The sequence below is a fragment of the Callospermophilus lateralis genome, chromosome 11 (genome assembly GCF_048772815.1).
Source record: "Callospermophilus lateralis isolate mCalLat2 chromosome 11, mCalLat2.hap1, whole genome shotgun sequence".
Lineage (NCBI taxonomy): Eukaryota > Metazoa > Chordata > Mammalia > Rodentia > Sciuridae > Callospermophilus > Callospermophilus lateralis.
In genome coordinates, this window is record NC_135315.1 from 90,433,252 (window position 1) to 90,460,550 (window position 27,299).

The 27,299-nt window shown below is 33.9% G+C and overlaps 1 protein-coding gene across 1 annotated transcript in view; it reads right to left on the reverse strand.

Moving 5' to 3' along the window:
• Nucleotides 1-5,200: 5,200 nt before the first annotated feature.
• LOC143410672 (A-kinase anchor protein 9-like) overlaps nt 5,201-27,299 on the reverse strand; it is a 69,731-nt gene continuing 47,632 nt past the window's right edge. The window contains 9 exon segments of the mRNA XM_077110648.1: nt 5,201-5,251; nt 5,846-6,078; nt 11,216-11,421; nt 13,830-13,933; nt 15,574-15,714; nt 16,766-16,969; nt 18,637-18,990; nt 19,744-19,836; nt 20,984-21,083. Coding sequence (XP_076966763.1) covers nt 5,201-5,251; nt 5,846-6,078; nt 11,216-11,421; nt 13,830-13,933; nt 15,574-15,714; nt 16,766-16,969; nt 18,637-18,990; nt 19,744-19,836; nt 20,984-21,083 — 1,486 coding nt within the window.

Below are 27,299 nucleotides of genomic sequence, written 5' to 3' on the forward strand. Positions count from 1 at the left end.
CACGTGGGGTGAGTCAGGGTCTGAAGGAAAACACACAAACTGGGCTGCTATCCCATATATCTTTCCCACTTGAGTGTAGCAACTTGTTTCTGAGCATCGCACCAAATCCTCTCCCCACAACAACATGCCTTTATATTTTAGGGTCTGCTGGCTGCACCTTGTCAGTCACATGTCATTTGGAAGCCAATGACAGAACCACAGGGGCCCACCACAGATGTTGGATCACACACCTGCACTCCATTGCTCCAGGCCCAGTTCCCTGCAGGCTCCTACTCACTGGCATCTCTGTTCTTCACCATGGTCATGAATTCCACTCAGTCAAAAACAGCACTCGCTGGTTCAGTCATGATGAGCAGCAGGATATCTAAATGTTCTCCAGGGATTTCTTCTCATGGGATTCTCAAAAACTTCATGGTATTGGCCTAGCCATATTTCAAGAATGAAGAAGTTGGCACTGTGGGTTTTGATTCATTCAGGAGCCATTAAGTGTTGAGGAATCTGCTTTCAGTAAAAGCTCTGGAGATCGCACACAGGCAAGACTTTTCAAGGAGTGGCGAAAGGTCACAGGAATCCCGGCCCATTGGGGTCTAAAATATGAGGTTCATGTGAGTTTTGGCTCTCAACTATATTGAAAAGGCTTTAACAGCAAAATCATGTGAAATCCTTGCTGAGATTCTTAGTGCTGTGGAGAAAGCCACCCCTGGCCTTGATAGACCCAACCTGATCTTTTATTAAAATTGGGAGCCATCTTGCCACAAAGCAATGAAAAGATAATTCGGCTTTACTATATATTACTGCAAATTCTGAACCTGTTTGGAATGCCTGCCCGTGCCTTGAACTCACCCATGCCTGGCTCTCTGACCAGATTGCAGGCCTCTCTGAAACATAGTGACACCTCATAAATATTGGCCTTCCCTGGCCAGAAAACGACCCTCTCTGAGGTTCTAATGGTCCTCATAAATTCTGATGTTGGGGCCAGCAAAAAATGTAAACTACCATTAGTGCGATGCTTGTCAGAGTTCTGTTATCTGTAACCCCCCTTTGTGTAACTTTCTGGGCTATAAAGCTGGGCTGTAGGAAAGGTGGGGCTGCTGTCTTGTTCCTGCCATTTTGGGAGGGAGAAGCAGCCCGGCTGGTCGAAATAATAAGCTTGCTTTAATTTGATTTTAATTGGAGTCGGTGGTCTTTTCTTGCGTCCTGGTCTAACAGCCTAGATCTCTGTTTTCAAAGGCTCCTCTAATGCCTGGCCTTGTAAAATCCCAACTCAATTCATGGCAATAGTTTTCTGAGATTCATTCCAGAACTCAGTCTCTAATGGCATCACACCAGAGTTCAAGCTGATGTGGACCCAGTCATCTTTTCCAACCCCCACACAAAAGACCGCTATTCTAACAAAAACACTTCCACATGGCCCTCAACTTCTTCCATACAGACACTCATCATAACATTCTGGCTGGGGTTTGCATAGGGGGAGCAGTCTAAGATGGTGTGCAAAGTAAGCTCTCATGCCAATCATATGCCAAATGACTTGGTGGCCTGGACACCCTTCATGAGAAATAGGAGAGATAAAATGGGCCTGTAGTTAAAACTGCTCTGCTTCTCAAATTAGAGGCCTCATGCCTGCCAGGGGTAGATTCTTTATGTGTACTGGACTCATGAAAAAACCCAAATACCTGTGTGCTAGTTACTGGATGGCTTGCAACAATTCATTTGACCCAGAGGATCCCTGTTCTTACTTCATACGGGTCAGGAGCCTGACCAGAGGAAGGCAAGAGACTTCATCCAATAGTACACTTCTTTTTCACCCTTTTAGATTAGGATGGACACATGGGATTTTTCTTGAGTTTCCTGTGGTGCTGAGAATATAATTCACAGCCACACACAGGGCCAAGAGTCTGATTCAAACACAGCTTTTACAAAGCACTTTACCTCAAAGGCACAGATTAGGCCTCTTCATTTCCATTTGAAACTGTTTTCTTGAGGATTCCCAAAGGAATGCCCCAAGGCAAACACCTCCCTGACATTCAGGGGAACAGAACAATAGGGAAGAAAGAAGCCTGGAGATAAACTTGGCTTTAATTGAACACTGTGGCACTGACAGCTCCTAATCATGCAACTTGGGTTGCCATCTATTCAAGCAGGGATTCTCCAGAGAGATCCTTACCAGTCGTGCTAATTTTTGAGTTTTCTGAGATGCTTGGCATTCCCTTCATTAATCCAGTCCATGGGCATGTCACACAGCTTGAAGGTGGTACATATCTTGGACACAAAACCACGAAACCCTTCAGAGAGTGGCCAAAATTCAGGAAGAATACAGGAACTTCGGATCTTGGTAGGTGTTGCCCATCTGCAAAGCAAGCAGCAGTCCATTCATAAATTGGCCATGAGAAGTCCTGCAAAGATTTCCACTAGACAGGACACATTCACGGCTGCATTCTTCTCTCAACTCTCTGTAAACACAAACCCAGTGGGATCCACTGACATAGAAAGACTCACTAGTCTACAGTCCATTTCAAACCACCACCAACAACAACAGAAAAACTTTTTTCCTTCATGTTCTCAGAACATGACATAAAATGACAAATTGCAACACACACCCACTAAGACCCACAAACCGCCCCTGTATTTGGTCTGCATCTATCCACTCTGTCCTCTGAGTGGTGGGTGAAAATATGTTGCCCAGCTGTGGCCTGCCCTGTCTCAGCTGTTGTCTCCTTGGCCATCTCTGTGTAGTTGTCAGGAGCCAGCAATGAGCCAACACTTCTTTCTCAGGAAAGGTCCCTGTTCAGACCATTTAAGGCATTTGGCTCTCCACACATCACTGGGTGCCAAGAAAGGATGACTCTGGCCTGGGTACAGACAAACAAATGAGCCCACTGAGACTGGAACTGCCTCTGGGTGCCTTGCCTCCTGGATCCCAAGTTCAGAGAGTTCCATCACCAAGGAAGTGACGTGAGGTCACTTCCTTCAGGGAAGTGAATGAGGTCACTGCCTTGGCAACCATTTTGTCCTAACAATTGTTGCCAAGGGTCCCATGAGATGGAGGCTGCCCCACCTTCCTGCGACATTTTCACAAGACATAAAGGTCTATATACCCTAGGAGCCCGGGTTCAGCAATCCACACAGGCCTGATTGTGTTCATCTTCCCTGCATTGAGAAGAGAGAGGCTGATTCAGCAACATCCCTTCATCCTGACTGGGTTATTGGCCATGGAAGATGACTTTAGACCTCACAGGTCCTACCTAGCTGCCTTCATTTGCTCCAGGGATCATTTCTGCATCTACCTTTGAGCTTCTCAGCAGCTGTAGGATTCCCTACATACCTGTATGACAAGATCAACTCAGGACCTGCTGTTATGTGAAAATAGATTGAGGGAACAGAGTATGGTTAAGAGTCATATCATGTTCGATTTGGGTTAGGAGTCATTCTGCTGGATGAATACGGGTATTGGGCAACTGGGATATTTATAAGAATGTAAGGTGAAATGTAAGTATGAAAATAGAAAACTAGGTAAGATCTGAAGCACACAAGGGTGTTGGGCCCTTGATTTGGATACATAGTTTCGAATTATGTTCTGCAGAGATGAATCCTCTAAATCCATATACAATGGCATGAGATCTTGTACCTGGCACTACTGAATGTAAAAGAGAACTTCCAGTGAAATAGAGAGAGTAGGCAGGATTCCAGACTAGGGTAACAAAGAAGAGTGAGTTTAGGATTTGGACCAAAGGCCCTTTTTGCAATCCAATGAATTTCTCTTAGAGTGTAAATAGGAATGTCAGCACACAAGAAGAGTCAGTCACAACAAGGCACTTGGGGAAATAGATATCAATAGGGATGTTAGGAGATCGGGCAAGGTATAAAATGAGTGATAGGGTCAGGGATATTTTCAATAGGGGGATGGTTGAATACACTATTCTTGGAATAAACAAGTGTATACTCACCATAGGATTGAAATTTGAAAATAGGCAATGCAGACGCAGATGATTTTAGTAATCCATGCTCTCTTTAAAATGAGGCTTTGGTAGAAGAATAAGATAAGTGTGAGTTTTGCATTTTGTGTCCAGAAGATGATGTGATGAAAAGAATACATGGAGCAGGTGACATGCGTATTTCTTCCACCATTTCTGGGAGCATGTTTTGAAACCCTATCATTTAGAGTTTGGGGATAAAAATAGGTGTATCCTGGGTCTACGTATATAGAGATGATGCATGAATAGACCATACAGTGAATAAAAAGTAAAATAGTTTACTATTTTAAATAATGGATTGAAATGAGATTTTAAAAAATACATGAAATCTGATATTCACATACAAACATTCAATCCAAGTAGTCATACATCTAGTGGTAATATTAGGGTTACTAATTACAACAAACTGTGTTTGAGTTTTGCTTTGAAAATGATATTAGGACAGTACGTGGCACATCGCAAATACTCACAAGTGTTAGCTATTTCTTATTTACATAGCAATTCCATGTGGAAGAACATTTCTTCTGATCATTGCTCTAGATCTTAGAGCAGATGATCTAGCTGGAATAGCACAGTTTACACTGGATTGTGTGTAGTGATTTCTTTCTTATCCTTGTTAGTCTTCAGATTTTATGAATGTACTTGACGTGTTCTCATATTACACTATGAAATTGGGTATGTTAATTATTCACTTAGAAATCTTCCTTTTAATGCAATCACTCAATTTACAACTATCATGGTTTTATCTTTGATTCAAAAAACATGCACCCTTTTTCATGTAACCTGGGAGCTATAGATGGTATGGTATTATTTTAGTATTCGATCTTCTTTTATGTTTATTATTTCTTCACTCATTGATATAGATTCTCTAGCCATTTGTTTACTAGAGAATGATAACCTCTAGAACTGGAAATTCAGTCATTAATTCAATAAAATATTTCTTCAACAAAGATCTGTTTATTCCTTGTGCATACTACAAAATGAACCGTTCCCACACCTTTCAGGATGCTTATTGTGTAGTCAGCAAGACAGAGCCAAAAGCACATGATTATGATTAGAGATGTGCACCAATGTCATAGGTTGGAAAAAAGAAGGGCTGAGGGAGTTCAATAAATCTAGCCAGATTTAGGAATCACTGAGTATGTAGGAGTTGACCATGCAGAGAGAGAGAACATCATAGATCATTCTGAAACACCTTAAATAGGCACCTTTCTTTGTAATCTATGATCTTAATTACAGTCAGCTTCCTTCATCATGGAGCACAATGTTTGACATTCTACCTTGAATTAAACAAGAAATTCAGACTTGCAATCACTGCCTCCATATTAAATTATTCGAAGCATAATGATTACATTAAACCTACAACATATAGTTTTAGACATTTCCACTACAACATATAGTTTTAGAGATTCCTTTTAGTATTAAATAACATTTTAATGGAACATTTCACACAATAGTGAAGTTAAAATCTCTTTTGATATAAAAAAGTAATGTGTGGGCTGGGGATGTGGCTCAAGTGGTAGCATGTTCGTCTGGCATGCGTGTGGCCCGGGTTCAATCCTCAGCACCACATACCAACAAAGATGTTGTGTCTGCCAATAACTAAAAAGTAAATAAATATTAAAAAAAAGTAATGTGTAACAATCTAGAAAATCTGGATATTAAAACATCAATGAGTTTTTAACTGGAAGAGCTCATCATTACATTACCTTCACCACCAAAAACAGGACTACTAAAACTAATATTGGTTATCACAAATACAGCCAATTATTAAAGAGAAGCCTAAATAAATTTCTGTGGGACAGTAGAGAGAAATATTTACTCATTTATGCCTTATGGAATATTCAGAAGGTAGTAATAATTAAGGAGTTTACCTGACTACTAGTTTCACTTAGAGCTTCCAGCATTTTTTCAACTGCTGCTTGTAGTTGAGAACTAATATTCAGCATTAATTCTTCATTTTCAGGATCTATTTCAGTTCCAGCAAAACCAATCCTTATAAGGTGCTGTGATAATTCTGTTCCTTCCTCAGTTACTTTTGAACACATGCTATTATCAGTTCTTGGCATATCACTTCCAGAATAGGAGGGTATGGATCTGTCTATAACTAGAATAACAAAATGTTAAAGGCATACATTAATAACAATAATTTCACTTTAAATTTTTAAAATCAAGTCAAATTGAAATCATTTTTCAAAGTACATGTGTTTTAATAACAGCATTGTAAAATTGCAGAATTTAAGATTTGGGTTATTTAGTAATTTTTCTTTAATAAAAGTTTTGGATTTTTGGGGGGGAGGGATACTGGGTATAAAATCCAGGGTCTTGCACATAATAAGCATGTGCTGTATTGTTGAGCTATACTCCCAACCTGATAAAAACTTTTTAAGATAACTGTTAATAGATATTTATCAAATGACAAGCATATAGAGTTTGCTAAGAAATGGAGACACTAAGGAGACAAAATCTGGTTCCTACCGTGAAGGACTTTACAGTATAATGAAACAAAACACATATATACATAAGGAAAAAAAAACTCTATCCTGCAGTGGGATGTAACAGGTTATGGAAGAATAGAATAAGTGCTCCTAATTTGTTTGGAGTAACCTGACTTTTAAGCATTACATATTTGAACATTACCTGCTCTGGCTACAGATTAAAAGAAACAGATAATTTTGTAGCTTGGTATTTTTGTAAAAAGTATACTGGGAAGAAATTAGGATGATGAGCAGTGCTAATTTAACTACAGACACTGTTACCATACTATCAACATTATTGTTACATCTTACATAAGAAAATCTGGTTGACATAGGCAGATGATAAACTTTGCAACTGAACAGAGGAGTATTAATGGAATATGTGGAGATACATAAACTGTTAGAAATTTGGGTCTGCAGAATTAGGGGTCATCTGTAAAAAGGTAAGAGTTTAAACACTGAAAGTGGTTACATCTGTTTTAGGAGTGATATTTAGTTAAAGGAGGAAACAAAGTTGGAGCCTCTGTATATCATAAGCTAACAAAAGAAGCCATATAAGAAATATGAGGTAGACAGGAAAGGGATGTTCTAGAAGAGAACATTTCAAAAAGGAAAAGACGTTAGTGAAGTTATTTGCCTAGAAAGACAAACAGTCAAGGATTATGCTATGAATTTAATGACTGAAAAGTCACTGTTCTCCTCAGAAAGAAGTGTTGGTACTATAAGAACAGAAACTAAGTCAGTTAAAGCAAGAGTTAGTCTATTCTTTTTAATTTTTTATACCTTCATTTAATATATAAATTTTTTATCCAGTTCTGAGGATTGAACCCAGAGCCTCACAAGTGCTAGGCAAGCACTGAGCTATATCCCCAGCCCAGTCTCTTCTTGCTTATTCTCTTATGAAGTATACTGAAGTTTACCTTGTAGTATGTGTGTGTGTAAGTTAAAAGAAACAAATAGTTATTTTTATGAATATAAAATAAAATTTTATGGTACAATATGACATTTTGTGGTACAGAGAAGCAATCAATGGTGAGAAAAAGACTGAAGATTCTGTGTACACATGGGAATAAATCTAAAACACAAATTACAGAAAACACAAGCACAAGGTAAAACAAAGCCATTTATAAATGATCACTGAGTGTTAGGTTTTTTTTTTGGAATGGTAACAACAACAACAACAACAAAAATAGGCAATAAAGCACCTAGAAAAGATAAAGATGTCAATCAGCTTAATGTATTTTTCAGGGCTGGAGATGTAGCTCAGTAGTAGAGTGCTTGTGCTTGCCTGGCCTGAGTGAGGTCCTAGGTTCAATTCCAAGCATGCATGTGCACACACACACACACACACACAAAAAAAAATTGAAGATAGAAATTATCTGAAATAATCTGAATATGTTCCATTAAAGAAACAAATTTGTTTGTTCCTATGAAACAAAAGAGAAAGACAGCAAAATTATAATTACCCATAATGACTAGTCTGGGGGAAAAAATCTGAGGACAAAAAAAAGAAGGGCTATTTTATAACATGCCAACAGAAGTCAAGAACAGGCAATTTGGTGAACAGAATCACTTGAGTGGTGAACCAACCACTCAGATGTATGTTGTAAACACAGCAAATAATAGTTATTCAAGTCTTTTAGTCATATACTTTATGAATTATACCATTCATTTCCTGATGCATAATGGTAAGCTTTTCAGGTTAAAGGAGGGTGAGCAATATCATAGTGTCTTCCCAGCCTCAGTGACTCACTCACTGAAGACCTTTATGGTTCCAATTGGAAATCATGTGAATCAAGCTTGACCCAAGTGTCTGACAGATGAAAACTATACTAAAAGATATGGAGTGGAGACTTAAAGAAATTTGTCCAAAGTCACATTAAGGCAGAAAAAAATGAGGCTTTCTCATTACTAATCCAGTATTCTTTCTATAACTTCCCACTGCTTCAAAAGTAAGCTGAAGCAAACACACTTCAATCCATGGACTCCTACAGGAAAGATGAGCATTTCTACCCCTAAACTATCACACTGCAAACCTAAAGGAAATTTTCTTTTAACAACCTAGGGAACTCATTTTTATGAACTGATCTAATATCCACTCAGGTTCAAGTGATTTGACATTTGGCCAAAATTTCCTTTCAATTTCATAAACTAGTTTGCTTTTACAAGGAAGTGAATAATAGCACAATCATTTATTATTTTCAAGTGTTAACAAGTTCATACATGTTTAAAGCCTGAACAAGTTCAGGCTTGAAGGCTGAAACTACATCACAAGTGATACTTAAAAAAAAATTGATTCACAATCAGATTAAGCCTTAATTTTTTTTTGTTATGGTAAATAACACAAATCTTTCAATGGTGCATTTTAGTTTTTACAGAAATGCTTCCATTAAGAATGTGAAGAAATGTCAAAAGAACTTCTTACATATGGGGCATATTGTCAATATTTAAAGCCAGTATTTTCATTAAAAAATGTTTTTAATCATAAACTCTATTAACTCAATATATCCTTAATGATGCAAACTAGGTAAGTATACCCCAATGATACTTAATTTTATTAGTAAAAGTTACATAGCCAGGCATGGTGGTACATGCCTATAATACCAGCAACTTGGACAGGAGAAGTATGGGAAGTTTAAGAGCAGCCTTAGCAACTTAACCCAGGCTCTACACAACTTAAGATAAAAAGGGCTGAGTTATAGATTAGTGGTTAAGTGTCTCTGGGTTCAATTCTTGGTACCAAATCAAACCAAAGAATGATTTGTGAATACAAAAATTAAGATTGAGTTAATTAAATGGACCAGCAAAATTATCTGTGCCACAATATTTTACACAATGTATTTCTTAACTTTGGATTGAATTTTTCTTCTAATGTTTTCTGAATCAACAGTTGATTTCAACAGTTAACATTTTTAAAGATCAATAATAATAAAAATCAATAATAATAATCATAATCAATTCATATATGTACAAAATGGTTGTAAGTAAAATATTAAGTATGATTTAATCTTCCCTTGAACAGTAATCTCAGTGTTTCCTAGACTATGAACTACTATAAAACACAGGCGATACAGAAATTACTGAATACGTGTTTATAGAATTGAACAGATAAAGTTGCTTATAATTGACAAACTATTGCTAGATATGTTAAAATAGACACTATCTATGGATATAGACAGTGGATAGAGGATTTGCTTTCTCCAAGAAAATGAACATGAACATTATCCTCTGTGTTTGCTTGATCTCAATTACCAATATTTCTTTATAACTCAGCATACTGCTCCTTAAGTAGTTGCTCTTGTTTGCTGAATATTCAGTAGCCATTTTAAGAAGTATCTATGAGAAATGCTAACAAAAAGGCAAAAAAAAAATGTTTGCAATGTACAGAACATTCCTTAGTGTCTTTTGAATATGGAAGTCAATCTAGTACAGTTCTTACCAACAGAACAGCAAAATTCCTCCCTAGATGATTAAGTGAAACCAGTTAATTACCTTAAAAATTTTTTGGTAGTCACTTTTATAAGTTTTAGGTATTTTCAAACATTACCTAGTTCTTCTTAATACATCAAGATCCATATATAGACATAATAGTCTTCATTGAGAACTTAACCAAAAGTAAGTCAATTTGAAAAATATATCTACCTAGTTTGAAAAGAGTAAATGTGGAAGGAAGGGTTTAAAAGTCAGGATTATTTCATCTTGTATTTTACTAAAAATGGAATTGAAAATTATTTTTGAACTCTCCTGAAGTGTCTTTAATTCAAATTTATTTTAAATTCCAAATCAATCTTTTCTCTGTAGTTAAAATGTACTGCTGGCTAACTAGTACTTAAGCATACCTTCTGTAATTGGAATACTTTCTGTTTTTCCCTGTGAAGCTTAAAAACTAGAGTGTTTCAAAAATTGTAAAGCTCTGGCATTTCAGAATATTTCCTTCTACCTGGGCAGAAGTGGTTGGATGTGAAATGATAGTGAACTATAGGCTTGACCTTCTAATTTAAGAATCCAGGGCCTATTTCTCTGGAAGCACCTGACTAACCTTTCCCCTCTTTGATTTCCTGATATCTTCTCCAGCAAGAAAAAAGAAACAGAAAAAACAAGACAGATTGGAGGTCACAATGTGATGGTAAAAATTTAAAATAAGAGTGTACAATCACAGATATAAAAATTGTGTTCTATATGTGTAATATAAATAGTAAAACATTCTGTTGTCATATATAACTAATTAAAATTTAAAAAAAAAATAAAAAAAGAAATTAAAAGAAGAGCCCAACCCACACAGCTACAGGAAAATGACAGAATTAGGAAAAAAGCCATCTCATAACAGGACGAAAACTGTGAAACCACTTTTCCAAAAGTAAGAAAGGACCTAACAGAGGATAGTCTTTGGTTTCTTATAATCACATTCTTCTAACTATCTCAATGCAAACTGGTGCTGGATTCCTACAAGTTCTTTATTTTAAGTTTTCCTGATTTACAGGGTGGTGATGTGGAACTTTTCTTTTATAAGTAGAGAAATGAAAGAGTCTTCTGGTTTGTGTAGGCATACCAAGGTATATAATGGCAACTCTAAAACATTCACTTGCAAATGCTATACAATAATACATATAGTGCTTTGAACAGAGGGGCTTTGTGTTTGGAGGTGCATTTGTTGAAAAATACTTGAATATTCTCTCTCCTATATATTCTACACACAGAAAAAGTGCCTTGAACTCAGCAAGATGATTTGAAGATGATTATTTCACAAGCATATGAAACTAGTATTACCTCTTATGTGTTCCTTGTGGATACCTGACTTTACAGATGCCTCTGATTCTGATCTCCAAATAAGGCTGACAGATGACTGGCCTTTACTAGATCTATCTAAAATCCCAAGAACACGGTGGCCAATAGTTTCTTCAACAACTATGGTAGTCTTTACAACTTCTAAGAGGATCTTCAGAAGTCTGTTGTTAGTTTTCTGGAGTGCAAACCTATACAGATAAATAAAAAATTATTAAAATATTTAATCTCTTTAAAAAACATTTAATCTTAAAATATTTATTTATTAAAATATTTAATCTTTTTACAGTATAAAGCCTTTACTACTAGCTCACCAAAAATAAAATGCAAAATATGTGTTTGGTGAAAAATATCATACAGATTTGCTCTATTTAAATAACACAATAACACCTACAATGAAGTGCTTCTTACTCTTAATTTATTTTTTTTAAAAAGTGATTTGTTTAGAAAACAAATTTATAACATTTTTAAAGGTGCATTTTATTGACCTGAAAGAAATCAAATAATAATGTTTTTTAAGATAGTAATAAATTGGAAGAAAACTTTAAGAAGACATAAAACTTGAGTTTCAAAAAGTTTGGTAATACCAATATCTACATAATTGCATTGGTTATACTGATCATGTTTATATACATATAAGGTTTATCTTTTTATGTGTCAGACAACAATATTTTAATAATTAAGAATCCAACTAGAAAAAAAGTGGTAGTATTTGTATAATTTCTTGGTGATAAACTAGATGTTTAAATTACAAGAACTGGCAAAGACCTACAACACCACAGGAAATATCATAGGCTGTTATTATACCTGCTCCAAAGACAAAAATATCTCTAGTTACGCACATTGCACTCAGCCAGTAGGAAAAAAACATATTTTCAACTAAGTAGAAATAATAGCTTGTCTTTATAGAGATAAGAAATACATCCTAATTTTAAAATGAGAAATATTGTTAATCAGCCTTCAAAATATCTTAGCACGATGAACATGTTAATGCCTATATTTCTAGACTTTTTTCCTCCTCTGCTTCACTCAAAAATATATACATTTTAAAAACAAAAACTGATCATACTGGACAATGTGATTAGAAAACTTTCTTTTTAGCTTAACATGAACATTTTACCATGTGAAAAAATGTGCTTCCATAAATGGTGATTCAAAAGATTATATGATTAATTTTATGAATAACTAAACAACTCACTCAACAGTTTAATTCAACAGAGATACTATGGTTATAAGCTTTATATTTAATACATGTAAGATATAATAAGAAACTTTCAGAGTAAGGTCCCCTGGCCTAAGAGACTTCTTTCTCAACCTCACATGTTGTTTGACACATTACCAACAATCTGGTTGAAACGGTATCTGTTTCACAGGCACATGACAGACCTATTTTAAGATAAGGTAATAAATGGAGAAGTTTTCCTTTAGTATTTGTCAAGTGAAAAAGAGAGTTCTATTTTTGTACCTAGATCAAATTCTCTGCTTATATAATCAAGAATGTTTAAACATAAAACCACAAATAATTTAGTTAGTGGGAAGTAAGGGTTTTAATTCCTTAACTTTTATTTATAGAAGTTTTGTTCAAGTCCTAAATCCCAGGAGTTGGATAATGTGATTAAAACTGATATAATGGTAAAAAGAAATAAAGATGAGCAAGATGTTTATTTTATATTGGCATGGTAACTCTAATTTTCATACACTGTCTTTCTTACTTGAGTTCCATACTGACTATGTTCCATATTGATGATCCAATGGGGAAGCCAAAATCTTAGGGGCCAAATTCCTCCATGCAAGCTGAGGAAGTATGTTAGGAGGACACAAAAGGGTTGACAGTCATAGAAATTGGAAAAGGAGGAAAAAGTTAGTAGATATTAGTTCTAATTAAAATTTAAAAAAATATTTCCATTTGAACAAAATAAATTTTAGATACTGTGCTTAATATTAATGTGGGATAATTATAGTATAGTTTTGTACATTTTAATATTAACATCTACAAAATGAAAGTAAGGAACGTTTTGTTAACATTGGGCCATTAATTTATTACTTTATAAAACTAGGATATGTATTGAAAGTTCTCACCTGTTATGCCATGAAAGCAAGAAAGAAACTAAATCTTGAATATTTACAAATGCAGTAATTTTTTTTCTGAACATAAACAAACCAGAGAATAGCTTACACTAAATCCATGCCCATACACTGAAGGAGGAAAAAAGAAATAAAGCTCACAGGTAGAACTGTTTTTAGTTTTTTAGGTTACAAAACAGCATTAAGAGGAATAAAATTAATCAAGAAAGGTTTGATGTTAAAACAATTCTAAACATTTAAAGTCAAGTTTATGATTAATAGCCAATTAAAATTTTTATTACATAAAAAGATTTAAAAATTTGTAATTTAATGTCTAAAAATTGATAATCTTTTATATATTACACATATATGGACATGTTTCATACATAGAAATATATGACATGTTTCATACACAAGATAGTATTCTTAAGAAAATACACATGTACAAGATAAAAGTAAGGATGAATAAAGTTTATTACATTTGAACAACCATTTTAATTGACTTTGCACTGAAAAAAATACACATTTTGTATACCTTTCACTGGACAGAATATCAGGAGGTACATCTTCAGGTTTTCTGTCCATTTCCTTTTCTTTCAATGTCTCTTCCTCAATTTCCCTTTGGTTTTTATTTTCATTCTGTTTAAGTTTGTGCAACGGCAGAGAGGACAAGACAGAAAGAAAACCTGTCATCTTAAAAACAGCATATCATTCTTCTATACTGGTATGATGTGAAACAGAAAGTGCCTGAAATAATATTTAACTACAATTTATCAAGAGATCAGCAGTATCAAAAAAAGGATAAAACATTCAAGTGTAGAGATGAAAAATGTTTTAATGGCTTCAAACTAATATACTCTATATAGTGTGACAATAAGGGTTGTCAATAAAGGTTGCTTCTTGGTAGAACAACAGTTTCTCCTACAGCAATGCCAGATTCAAATTATCTTAAACAGAAAGCAAGTCATTTTTTTTGTTGTTTTTTTTTTAATTTTTTTTAATTTTTTATTCGTTATTCAAAACATTACAAAGATAGCAGAATCACATCGGTTTCACATCCACATTTTTACATAATGCCATTTTAGTAACTGTTGTATTCTGCTACCTTTCCTATCCTCTACTATCCCCCCTCCCCTCCCCTCCCATCTTCTCTCTCTACCCCATCTACTGTAATTCATTTCTCTCCTTATTTTTTTCCCATTCCCCTCACAACCTCTTATATGTAATTTTGTATAACAATGAGGGTCTCCTTCCATTTCCATGCAATTTCCCTTTTCTCTCCCTTTCCTTCCTATCTCATGACTCTGTTTAATGTTAATCGTTTCCTCCTGCTTTTTCTCCCTGCTCTGTTCTTAGTTGCTCTCATTATATCAAAGAAGACATTTGGCATTTGTTTTTTAGGGATTGGCTAGCTTCACTTAGCATAATCTGCTCTAATGCCATCCATTTCCCTGCAAATTCCATGATTTTGTCATTTCTTAGTGCTGCGTAGTACTCCATTGTGTATAAATGCTACATTTTTATTTTATCCATTCGTCTATTGAGGGGCATCAAGGTTGGTTCCACAGTCTACCTATTGTGAATTGTGCTGCTATGAACATCGATGTGGCAGTATCCCTGTAGTACGCTCTATTAAGATCTTCAGGGAATAGTCTGAGAATGGCAATAGCTGGATCAAATGGTGGTTCCATTCCCAGCTTTCCCAGGAATCTCCATACTGCTTTCCAAATTGGCCACACCAATTTGCAGTCCCACCAGCAATGTACAAGAGTACCCTTTTCCCCACATCCTTGTCAGCACTTGTTGTTGTTTGACTTCCTAATGGCTGCCAATCTTACTGGAGTGAGATGGTATCTTAGGGTGGTTTTGATTTGCATTTCTCTGACTGCTAGAGATGGTGAGCATTTTTTCATGTACTTGTTGATTGATTGTATGTCCTTCTCTGAGAAGTGTCTGTGCAGGTCTTTGGCCCATTTGTTGATTGGGTTATTTGTTTTCTTATTGTTTAATTTTTTGACTTCTTTGTATACTCTGGATATTAGGGCTCTATCTGAAGTGTGAGGAGTAAAAATTTGTTCCCATGATGTAGGCTCCCTATTTACCTCTCTTATTGTTTCTCTAAAGCAAGGCATTTTGACTCCACCTACCTTACACCTAAGTGATCACCAATATGTTAAGCTTAGTAACTATAAAAATACGTCTCCCACCAACAATAAAGACAAACAAATCCTACTTCATTGTTGATCTACTGTTCCTAAATGCACCAAAGTCAATACTACCTGTGTTTGCGTACTGCTGCTGCGCAGCTCACAACACAGCTTCTCTCTTCCAGCTAAAGACAGCTGCTTTAGTGCTTCCAACTCCTCTAAAAGCACCCTTTCTCTTTCTGAAACCAGGTTTTCATTATTTAATGAGGATCTCTAAATAAGAAAAAAAAGTCATGGAAGAATATTGATTGCGATAGAGGTAAAAAGCAGAAACATCAAGCAGATTTCTTTTAACCCCTTGGGACCAAGAGACCTTGATTCTACCTTATGATTCATATTTCATTATTAGGGATTAAAAGGCACATATGAAGTTCAATGCAAAATTTGCAACTTTAGAAAAAAAGGTATTTAAACTTAAATATTCAAGAATTTGTATAGTTCGAGTAATATTTTCTCTGTCAATTTTTGCATTGAAATTTTAGAAGAATAAATTTACAAAATGCAATGAAGGAAAGCAAAACTGATTTTTCAAATGATATATTTTATTCTCAAATATCAATTTCCCTATTATTTTATATTTATAAAATACACGTTTTAGTTTTCAAAATTAAATTCAATAAAATTGTTTTCATAAGAACTTTCATGTAAATATTTCTTGCTTTTCTGCAATAATTTTGTGAGTATATTTTATATAGCAGTTGACAAGAATATAGCTCCCAAATACCATGAGATATTTAAATTTAGAAAAGAATGTTATATAAATTTGAATTTCTCTAATCAACAAGAGATGTGTCCTTGGAGAGAGTTCTAGAAACAGATTACTTCAGAAGATTTCCATTCATGATTAAAAAGATGGATTAAAGATAGATAAAGATAAACCTTGGAGATGGTAATTGGTAGACTAACAGAACTATAAATGAACATGGAAAAAGTGAATGACAGCAACTGTATACTCAAGTACCTCAGTATAATATTTCCAAAACTCTCAAAGTGCTTTGGCTATGTATGGTCAATAGAATTTTTAAATTTATATTGTAGTCACATTTCCAGTGCCTGAAAGGCAGTTAAATAAAATGATAATGCACATTGTATCAGTTGAGTTAGGTGTGCCTAACAAGGTCTAAAGTTGATCCCAGGAACTTCCTGATGTTAAGTATTTGTAGTTTATTTGTATCTAGGAAAAATAATTTTGACTTAAAAAAAAAGCCACATAAAAACTACCATTATTTCAATTGAGGAGAAAAGAGACTCTAAAGTTCCATACCTGGGCTAATTGTCTATTAAGTCTCTTAATCTCTTCTTGTAGCTGCTCCATGTGTCTCATGTGTGCCTGCCTCAACAGTTCTGTGGCCTGTTGATGTTCTTCATACTGTCATACAAGTTCTTGCCTCATATCTTCCAACTGTTCTTCATTTGACATCATTTGTCTAGAAGCATCCATGCTTGATGTCAACATCTTACCATGAATCTTTGATAGGAAAAAACACAAGCAAAAAACTCAATCATAACATATTTTGTGGCAATTAGTCAGCATTGATACTTTAACTGTATATGAAAACAATTCTATTAACAACATAAAGCATCTGAGTTTTAGTTTTATTATTAAACAAAAGCATAAATCACTTTTTTAAAAAAATTATTTTTTAGTTGTAGATTAACATAATACCTTTTTTCATTTATTTTATGTGGTGCTGAGGATCAAACCTAGTGCCTCACCCATTCAAGGCAAGCACTCTACCACTGAGCCACAACCCCAGCCATAAATCACTTTTTTAAAAAAAGTATTTTTCTTATTTATAATTCCAAAACAACATAAAGTTAATTTATTACCACCATATATGTTATTTTCCAAAAGGAAACAGCTACTTACCAGATAGTTTAGCTAAAATCTAATTCTAACCAAGAAAAACAAAATACTCAAGATTCTTTATCCACCCCCTCCAACCCCCACCCCATCCACTTTTTTTTCCGCCCGTACTAGAGATTGATCCCAAGGCCTCACACATGCTGGGCAAGTGCTCTACCACCAAGCTACACCTCCAGCCCCTTCTCTTAATGAAGTTATAACTCCTTTATATCTCTTGATATTTTCTAATGGGGAAATAATATAAACAACAACAACAAATACACACACACACACACACACACACACAAAGTTTATAGGGCCAGGGTTGTGCCTCAGTAGTAGAGCGCTTGCCTAGCATGCATGAGGCACTGGGTTCAATCCTGAGAACCACATAAAAATAAACAAATAAAATAAAGGTATTATGTCCATATACAACTACAAAAATATTTTTAAAAATTAAGTTAACAAAATATAAGGAATTTTGCCTATTTAATTTTTATTCATTGGTCATCACAGTATTATAGAAAACTGCTTATTCAAAGAAAAATTATAATAAATTTTATTTGGAAATAAATGCTTTACATTTATGAGTTTCTCACACTCATGAAAAATCAATAGGTTCTATGAATACTTCAATCCCTTAAGATACTAATTAAAATCATTCTGCCTTGAACAGCTACAGCTAAATTAGTTTTCATAAACAATTCACAAGTTTTGCATTACATAAAAAGCTGAATACTCCTCTGAACAAGATATATCTATCGTGAACACATAAAATAAATTTGAAATTCAGATAATTTTAAAAGAAGTAGAATTTATTGTTTTCTAATAAAGGCTGAAATTCGTTGGGGTAACAGATCCTCAACTAACAAAAAAAAGAATTAGTATATATATAATAAGATACTTTGAATTGTCTTCTTGAATTCGTAGCAATTTCCTTTTATGTTCTTACATTTAATTGAGCAAATCATTTGGCCACAGGTATTACCTAGTTATAATATAATTAATCTTCAATTAGTTTAAATAAAATTAACACAGGTATAATTTACAATGAGAACTTAACATGTACTGTGTCCATAAGACAACCAAGAATATTATGACATGACTTATTTTATACTTCACACCAATATTGTTTCACTTAATCAAATACCTTATAATTAATAAAATACATTAAAGTCAAGACTGGACTTCATACTTTCATTCTCTATTAATCAGCATTACTGCTACTGTTTTAAACTGAAGATATTATTATAAGGTTTTCTTTTTTATATTCAAAGAAGCATACTTACAGATTCACTAACTATAAATGTTTTGTCTTTGGAGAACATTTCTTCTGAAATAGTTAGTTGGTGGACCTCTGATTCTACTATATCATCAAGATGATCACTGTTTGGTAATAGAACTTCTCCATCTTTTCTTAACTCTTTACTAAGTAGCTTAAATTCTTTAAATTTCATGTCCAATGCATCAGAGGTCTGAAGATCAATTTGATCCTGAGATAATTTCATTTCATTAAAATAATGTTTTTCATTTTGCTGACAGAAAGTAAGTGCTTGTTTTGATGACATAGTATTTTCTTTTCCCTTTGATAGTCTAGATAGTTCAGTTTGTTGAGCAAATGCAATGCTCATTGACACAATGACCTAAAGAAATCAATCAAACAAACAAAAAGGATTAGATTTATAAATACCAGCTGGATTTAAAAAGTGGGTCATTACTCAAAATTATATGAATTAGAAAAAAGCCTGGCCTCATAGTTTTAAAAATAAAAATAAATCCTCTGATAAAGTGATACAGAGATAGGCTATTTTTCAATAAATTTAACATCAAAGTGTTTTACTGCTTGCCTTTTAAAATAAAACAAGCAAAACTTTTCTAACTATAACATCAATAAATGCTCAGTACAAAAATAAAAAAAATAAAAGTCTTCATATTTCTTCCTTCCAACAAAATTCACTTGGACATGAGTGATAATGTTCTGTGACAATCCTCCATCAGTATCTGTAGTTATTATCTAACATTACAATAATTTGTCAGGGTAATACAACTACTTTTTCTCTTCATAACTTTTCCCTCACTTTTAGAATGCCAAACTCCTTCACAAGGTAACTATTTACATTGTAACACATATATAAAAACTTGTGGCATTCTGAAAAATTGTAATTGCAATTCTATATCAAGAAAATAATGTTCTTTTCAATGAAAAGCACCGCAAAACATTCTATGAAGCAGCAATTATAGTTGATGCTGTTACACAACTGTTTGATGGACTATATATGAAACTTACAAATAAAAAAAAGTACATACCATCAATAAAATCCATGCTTTTTTTGATAGTTCAAAGATCAAGAAAATCTATAAACCAAGAAAATCTTGCAGATAAACTATAAACTTACCTTAGCTATTTCTTATTCTAATCTTTCTTGGTATTGTTTTTCCAACAATTTAACCATATTTGTTTCTTATTTCATTCCACATTCATTAGAAAACTAAATTAAAGGGTGAAATATGACAATTTACACTGATTTTATACCATTAATTTTAAGGATGTACCCAATATTCCAAAAATATCACTATTTTTGGACACTTTCAAATAAAAAAACATTTCAGTTATCTTTTAACAAAAAACATTTAATCTAATAATCCTACGAAATAATTACACTTACTATAAACTTAAAGATGCAAAAAGAGAAATATATTTACATATCTGTAATTATTAGCAAAAATTCTAGGTTGGGTTAAGGATACTTAAATATAATTAATAAGACATATGTATAAATGTATATTTATTTTAAGTAAAATGTTAACAAGTAGCTATGTTTGATAATGAAATCATGAGCAAATTTTCTTCTTGGTATTTATTAAAAGAACACAATTTTCCACATAAAAATTATTTTTATCAATTAAAAAAATAAATCTTCTTTTAGAAATGTAGATATACTGTCAACATGAAAGTATTTGTTTATTTACCAATTATTTGAATTTCATCCAAGAGACATTTAATAAGGGATGAGTGTGGCTCATATCTCTTCTTAATATCCAGAATGAGAAAGGGCAATAGTCAGTGATTTTAATTTTTACTATAATTTAGAATTATTGAGTGAAGATGAAAATGCAGTTGGGGGTTTGAAAAAAGTTTTGAATAATACAATGTTGAGGACAGGCAGAGAGTGTTTCAGTGGCAAGCACAGTAAAAAAAGCATTTTTCTATCATTACTTCTGTTGGAAGATGGCCTGATCCATTATTCCAGCCCTAGCACCTTGGATTTTAGGGAATCCTATACACCATTCTGAAGATACCCTCTGCTTCCATAAGGGGAAGAAAAGACTATGTTGGCCATGGTACTGAAGCTGATTTGTTACACAGTTCATAAAAAAAATGTTACAAAGAAAAAATTTAAACTGTAACAGGGGAGGAAAATTCTCAAATTTAACTTTCTCTGTGTTTTTCCTATGCTATGAAAATATTTCTATAGACATTCTGGATCTTTCACATAAGGTATTATCCTCATGCTTTATGCTTAATCTTAGCCAAATATTTACTACATAATTACAAAACTGAAGACATAAAATTGATAGTAAGAAAAAGTATCAGTGTACATAACTGTTTAAAAATGAAGATTAAAAATAACAAACCTCTATTGCATGATCAATATTCTCTTTTAGACAACTTCCAGGATTTACTACTGATTTCTGAACATCAGATTCTTTAATTACCACTGAATCAATAGAGAAGCTAAATATAAATAAAAAAGTATAAAAGAATTAGTGTTGTGTGTTTTATCCAATGTTTCTACCATGCATAACGTGTACTGAGGCAGTGGGGAGACAAAAATGATAGTTCCCCCAGAGTTACAAGTATTGTAACTTAAAACATTTTTGACTAAGTTTTCCATTTAAAAGTAACAATGAATATTATGTCAGTATAAATGTATGATAAAAAATACATTATGTAAAAAACATTTTTAATAAGTCTTTTAAAAATAACATCTTAGATATGGTTATATAGCAACAATGTACATAATATAACATGCTATATACACTGATACTACTTATATACCTAAGATATATGATACGTATTATTCATATTACATGGATATCTAAATTACACAGACACAAAACATATAATAATATAGAATAGATTATATTGAATTAAATATATTAAAAGAGCCAAGTACAGTGGTGCGTGCTTGCAACTCCAGAAATTTGGGAGGTTGAGGCAGGAGGATCAAAAATTCAGGATGAGCCTTAGCAATTTAGTGAGACTCTCTTTCAAAAAAAAAGGGGGGGGGGTTGGAAATGCAGGAAGATGGCTGAAAAAAGTATTTGCTTCCCTGACAGATCTGTGGAGTGAACCAAGAAAAGCAAAAAGGTCACTTTTTTCAACAAGATGGGTGAATGGTCCAGAACTAGGAAGGACTTAACTGGAATTTAATACTGGATACTCAGAACAGATCATGGACTCAAGAGATCTTGTATAATAAAATAAGGGGGAAAGGTCCCCAGCTCCAGAGCTGTAAAATAGCTGGAAGTACAAATCAGAATAATCCCTATGTGAATGTAGTAAAGCAATAAAGGAACCCCCATTCCTAGGAAAACAGAGGTGTTTTGTGGTATGGAGAGCTTAAGAGCTCAGAGATACTGCTCAAAAAACAACAAACAAACAAACAAAAAAACCCAGTAAGCTGTGCTGTACAGCATCTGTGTACAGGAGGGAAGCCACCAGCTTTCTTGGCGGCATGCATGGAGGACAGCAGAAAGAACCCTTGTGCAGCAATGGCTGGGGGGCCTGTAGCTAGGTGAGTCAATTATTGGCAGATCGAAGTCTGGCCCCAAAAATGTGCAAGGCAAACCCATGCTGTGTGATAGAGAGTGTTCCAAAGTGACCAGGAGAAAATCAAGCATGGAGGGACATTTACACAGGAGAATGCTGATCAAGGAAACCCACCTGGCTTTCCCCTCTCCATCCAATCAGCTGCTTGCAGTACTGGCTGGAAGAGAAGTTCCTGACTGTGAATTTGAAAGGACAGGCAAAGGAAGAGATCAAGTTTGGAGACCAAATGACGACCAGGGTTCATGGGGTCTGCAGGCAAAGTAGTGGGATAAGAACAGATTCCTACATCACATGTGTAGAACCTAAAGGAGATTCCCGAGGTACGGTCTTCCAATGTGGACAGACAATTGCTGAGCCTTGGAGGTGTGATGACTTAAAATCTTCAGACCAATAGGCACACAGTGAAGAGATTGGAACGTACCTAAGCCTACACCGTGGCTCTAGTAGTTCCGCTTCCAGGACTAATACTCTCACCCTAGCAACCCTAACTACCCTGAGGGTAGAGCTAGCATCAAATTCCAGTCAACATACCTAACTGCTCAGAAGAGAAGCTGAGAAACTTGAACTGCAATGGAAAAAAGTTTTCAATTTTTCATCCAGATTCCTTTTTTTTTTCTTTTCTCACTTGTCTACCATTTTTGAAACCAAGTATTTGTCATGGATCATTTTATTGAGGACTGGGATATCTGAATAGTACTTTACAGTTTTGTTGTTTATTTTTTTCTTTTAAAAAATTATATATATATTTCCCCTCTCATTTATCTGTTTCCTTGGATTCTCCTTCTCACTTTTCTCTTGCTAACACCCAACCTCTATTAAGTCCTTCCTTTATTCTTCCTATAATTTTTTAACTTCTATCTTTTCTGATCCTTTCTCATAAACATCACACCCTACATGACTTTTGTTCTCTCTTTGTCCACCAATGGAAACTATAAACTTTTTTGCAAACTTACTGTTTATATTGTAGACAATAATTGAACACATCATTTCAGTTTAATGGAACAAAACTGTGGATGCCTTAAGAGGAGCTATTTGGTTTAAGGCTGTATATTGTTTGTATTGGGTGCAGTTATTATTTGTCTCTTCCTTAAAGGTGAGGTACTAGAAATCTTCAGGGACACTATGAATCTACAGGGTAGAAACTGTACTGCCTGAAATCCACACTTCTAGAAGGACAGACATAAAAACAACATGAGAAAACAATGGAACAAAGTGGCCCAAACAAACCAAGATGATCTAATAATTAAACCCATAGACAACACAGTAAAAGAAATGTAGAAAAGGAATTTAGAAAGTACATATTAGACTGACCTGGTACATAAAGAATGATATAGGGAATAAAATCAGAGATAAATTTGTGGAGGTAAAGATCATTGCAGAAGCAGAGATTCTCAGAAAATGACAACAACAACAACAACAACAACAACCCCAGAAATCCTCAAAATGAAACAATCAATAAACCAATTAAAAATTCAATGGAAAGTATTATCAATAGACTAGACCATTTGGAAGATAGAACCTTGGGCAATGAAGACAAAATATATAATTTTGAAAATAAAGTTGACTACACAGGGAAGATGGTAAGAAACCATGAACAGAACTTCCAAGAATAATGAAATAACAGGAAAAGACCAAATTAAGATTTATCGGGATAGGTGAAGGCATAGAGTTACAAACCAAAGGAATGCCCAGTTTCTCAATGAAATAATATGAAAAAGTTTTCAAAATCTGAAGAATGAAATGGAAAATCAAATACAAGAGGACCTCAAATGTACAAGATCAGAACAGACCCACATCAAGACACATCATAAAGAAAAAGGTCAAATATAGAAAATAAGGATTGAATTTTAAAGGCCACGAGAGAAAAAATATCAGATTATATATAGAGGGAAACTAATTAGGATCTCAGGTGATTTTTCAACCCAGACCCCCAAAGCCAGGAGGTCCTGGAATAATATATACCTAGTTCTAAAGAAGATGGATGCCAACCAAGAATTTTATATATAACAAAATAAAACTTCAGATTTAAAGATGAAATAAAAACCTTCCATGATAAACAAAAGTTAAAAGAATTCATAACTAGAAAATCTGTGCTATAAAACATTATCAACAAAATATTCCATGAAGATGGAAAAAAAAGTCAAAATCAACAAAGGGAGGAGCCATACAAAAGGAGTAATCAATCAAAGGAGAAATTAATTCAAAGTAAAAAGTAGAAATAAACTAAAATGACTGGGAACACAAATCATATCTCAAAAATAATGTTAATGGTCTAAACTAATAAACCCAAAAGACATAGATTGGCAGATTGGATTAAAAAAACAAAACCCAAAAATCGGTTGTCTCCAAGAGACTCACCTCATAAGCAAAGACATCCACAGAGTGAAAATGAAAGGATGGGAAAAAACATATCACTCACATGGATTGAGCAAACAAACGGGTTTCTATCCCCATGTCAGATAAAGTGTACTTCAAGCCAAAAGTTAATCAGAAGGGACAAAGAAGACATTTCATACTGCTTAAGGGAATTATACATCAACAAGACATAATATGTTAAATATTTATGCCCCAAACAATGGAGCATCTACATATATCTAACAAACCCTGCCTCAATTTCAAGAATTAAATAGACCATAATACAATAATACTGAGTGACTTTAACAAACCTTTCTCACTACTGGATAGATCGTCAAACAAAAACTAAACAAAAAAACTATGGAACTTAATAATATAATCAATAATTTATACTTAACAGACATATAAAGAGTATTATATCCATCAACGAATACATGTTCTTCTCAGCAGCACACAGACTCTTCTCTAAAATATGCCACAAAGCAACAATTATGAAATAAAAAAAGAGATTATACCCTGCATTCTATCAGATCATAATGGAATGAAATTAGAAATCATTGATACAATCAAAAATAAAAACTCCAACACCTAGAGACTAAATAATATGCTATTGACTAACCAATGGATATAAGAAGAAGTCAGGGATGAAATTTTTAAAATACTTACCAGAGATAAATGAGAACTGATACAACTTGTCAAAATCTCTGGGACACTATTAAGCTAAATTCATTAAAAGAATGGAAAGTCAATGAGTATATGACCTAACATAAGATCTCAAAGCCTTAGAAAAAGAAAAACAAATCAACACCAAAAGCAATAGAAGGCAGGAAATAATTAAAATCAGAGCTGAAATAAATGAAATTGAAATAATCGGAACAATTAAAAAATTAACAAAACAAAAAGTTGTGTTTTTGAAAAAATAAATAAAATTTATATACTCAATCGTGCTAATGAAGACAGAAAACTCAAATCACTAAAATTCATAATCACAAAAAATATTACAACAAATACTGTTGAAATACAGTAGAGAATCAGAAGCTATTTTGAAAATTTATACTCCAATAAAAATGAAAAATTTAAAGACATCAACAAATTTCTAGAGACAAATGAGCTACCCAAATGAAATTAGGAGGACATCCACAATTTAAACAGATCAATTTCAAGCAATAAAATAGAAGAAATCATCAAAAGCCAACCGTTTAAGTAACGCCCAGGATGAAACAGATTCTTATCCAGTTCTACAAGACCTTTGACGAATTAACACCATTAAGCCTCAAACTATTTCATGAAACAGAAAAGGAGGGAACTCTTCCAAACTCATTCTATGAAGCTAGTATCACCTGATATCAAAATCAGACAAAGACACATCAAGGAAAGATAACTTCAGACCAATATCCCTAATGAACATAGATGCAAAAATTCTGTATACAATTCTGGCAACTCATATATAAAAACATTAAAAATATAGTTGTTATGGTTTGGTTGTGAGGTATCCCCCAAAAGTTCATATAAGACAATGCAAGAAGATTCAGAAGAGAAATGACTAACCTAATCAGTTAATTAATCCCCTGATAGGAATTAAATGAAGTGGCAGGGTATGGCTGGAGGAGATGGGAATTGGGGGGATGGCTATGGAGTATACATTTTTTATCTGGAGAGTGGAGTCTCTATATGGGGTATATATTTTGTATCTGGAGAGTGAAATCTCTGTCTCTGTTTCCTGATCACTATGTGAACTCCTTCCCTCTGTCACACTCTTCTTCCAGATGTTCTGCCTTACCTCAAAGCCCAAGGGATGGAGCTGGCCTTCTATGGACTAAGATGTCTAAACACCATGAGCCCTCAAATAACACCATGAGCCCTTTTCCTCTCTTAAACTTGTTCTGGTCAGCTCTTTTAGTAACAGAAATAAAAAAGCTGACTAAAACAATAGTGCATCATATTCAAGTGGGATTCAAGGTTGGTTCAACATACAGAAATAAATAAATGTAATTCATCACATCAATAGATTTCAAGAAGAATCATATGATCATTTCAATTGGAGCACAAAAAGCATTTGACAAAATAAAGCACCCTTTCATGTTTAAAACACTAGAAAAACTAGGGATAGTAGAAACAAATCTCATCACTGTAAAAGCTATACATGCTAAACCCAAGACCAAAATCATTCTAAATGGAGAAAAACTGAAGGCATTCCATCTACGAACTGTAGTATGACAAGAATACCTTTTTTTTTTTTTTTACCACTTTTATTCGATATAATCCTGGAAACTAGCCAGGGCAAGTAGACAGAAGAAAGAAATTAAAGGGATACAAATAGAAAAAGAACTCAAATTACTACTATTTGCTGACAATATGATTCTATATTTAGAAGACCTAAAAAATCCACCAGAAAACTTCTAGAATTAATGAAGGAAATTCAGCAAAGTAGCAGGATATAAAATTAACAACCATACATCAAATGCATTCCTATATATCAGTGATAAAGCCACTGAAAAAGAAATTAGGAAAACTACCCCATTCACAATAGCGTCAAAAAATAAAATAGAATATTTGGAATCAATCTAACAAAAGAGGTGAAAGACCTCTACAGTGAAAACTACAGAACACTAAAGAAAAAAATTGAAGACCTTAGAAGATGAAAGTATCTCCCACGTGATAGGCAGAATTAACATTGTCAAAATGGCCATACTACCAAAAGCATTATATAGATTTAATGCAATTCCTATTAAAATTCCAATGACATTCTTTGTAGAACTAGAA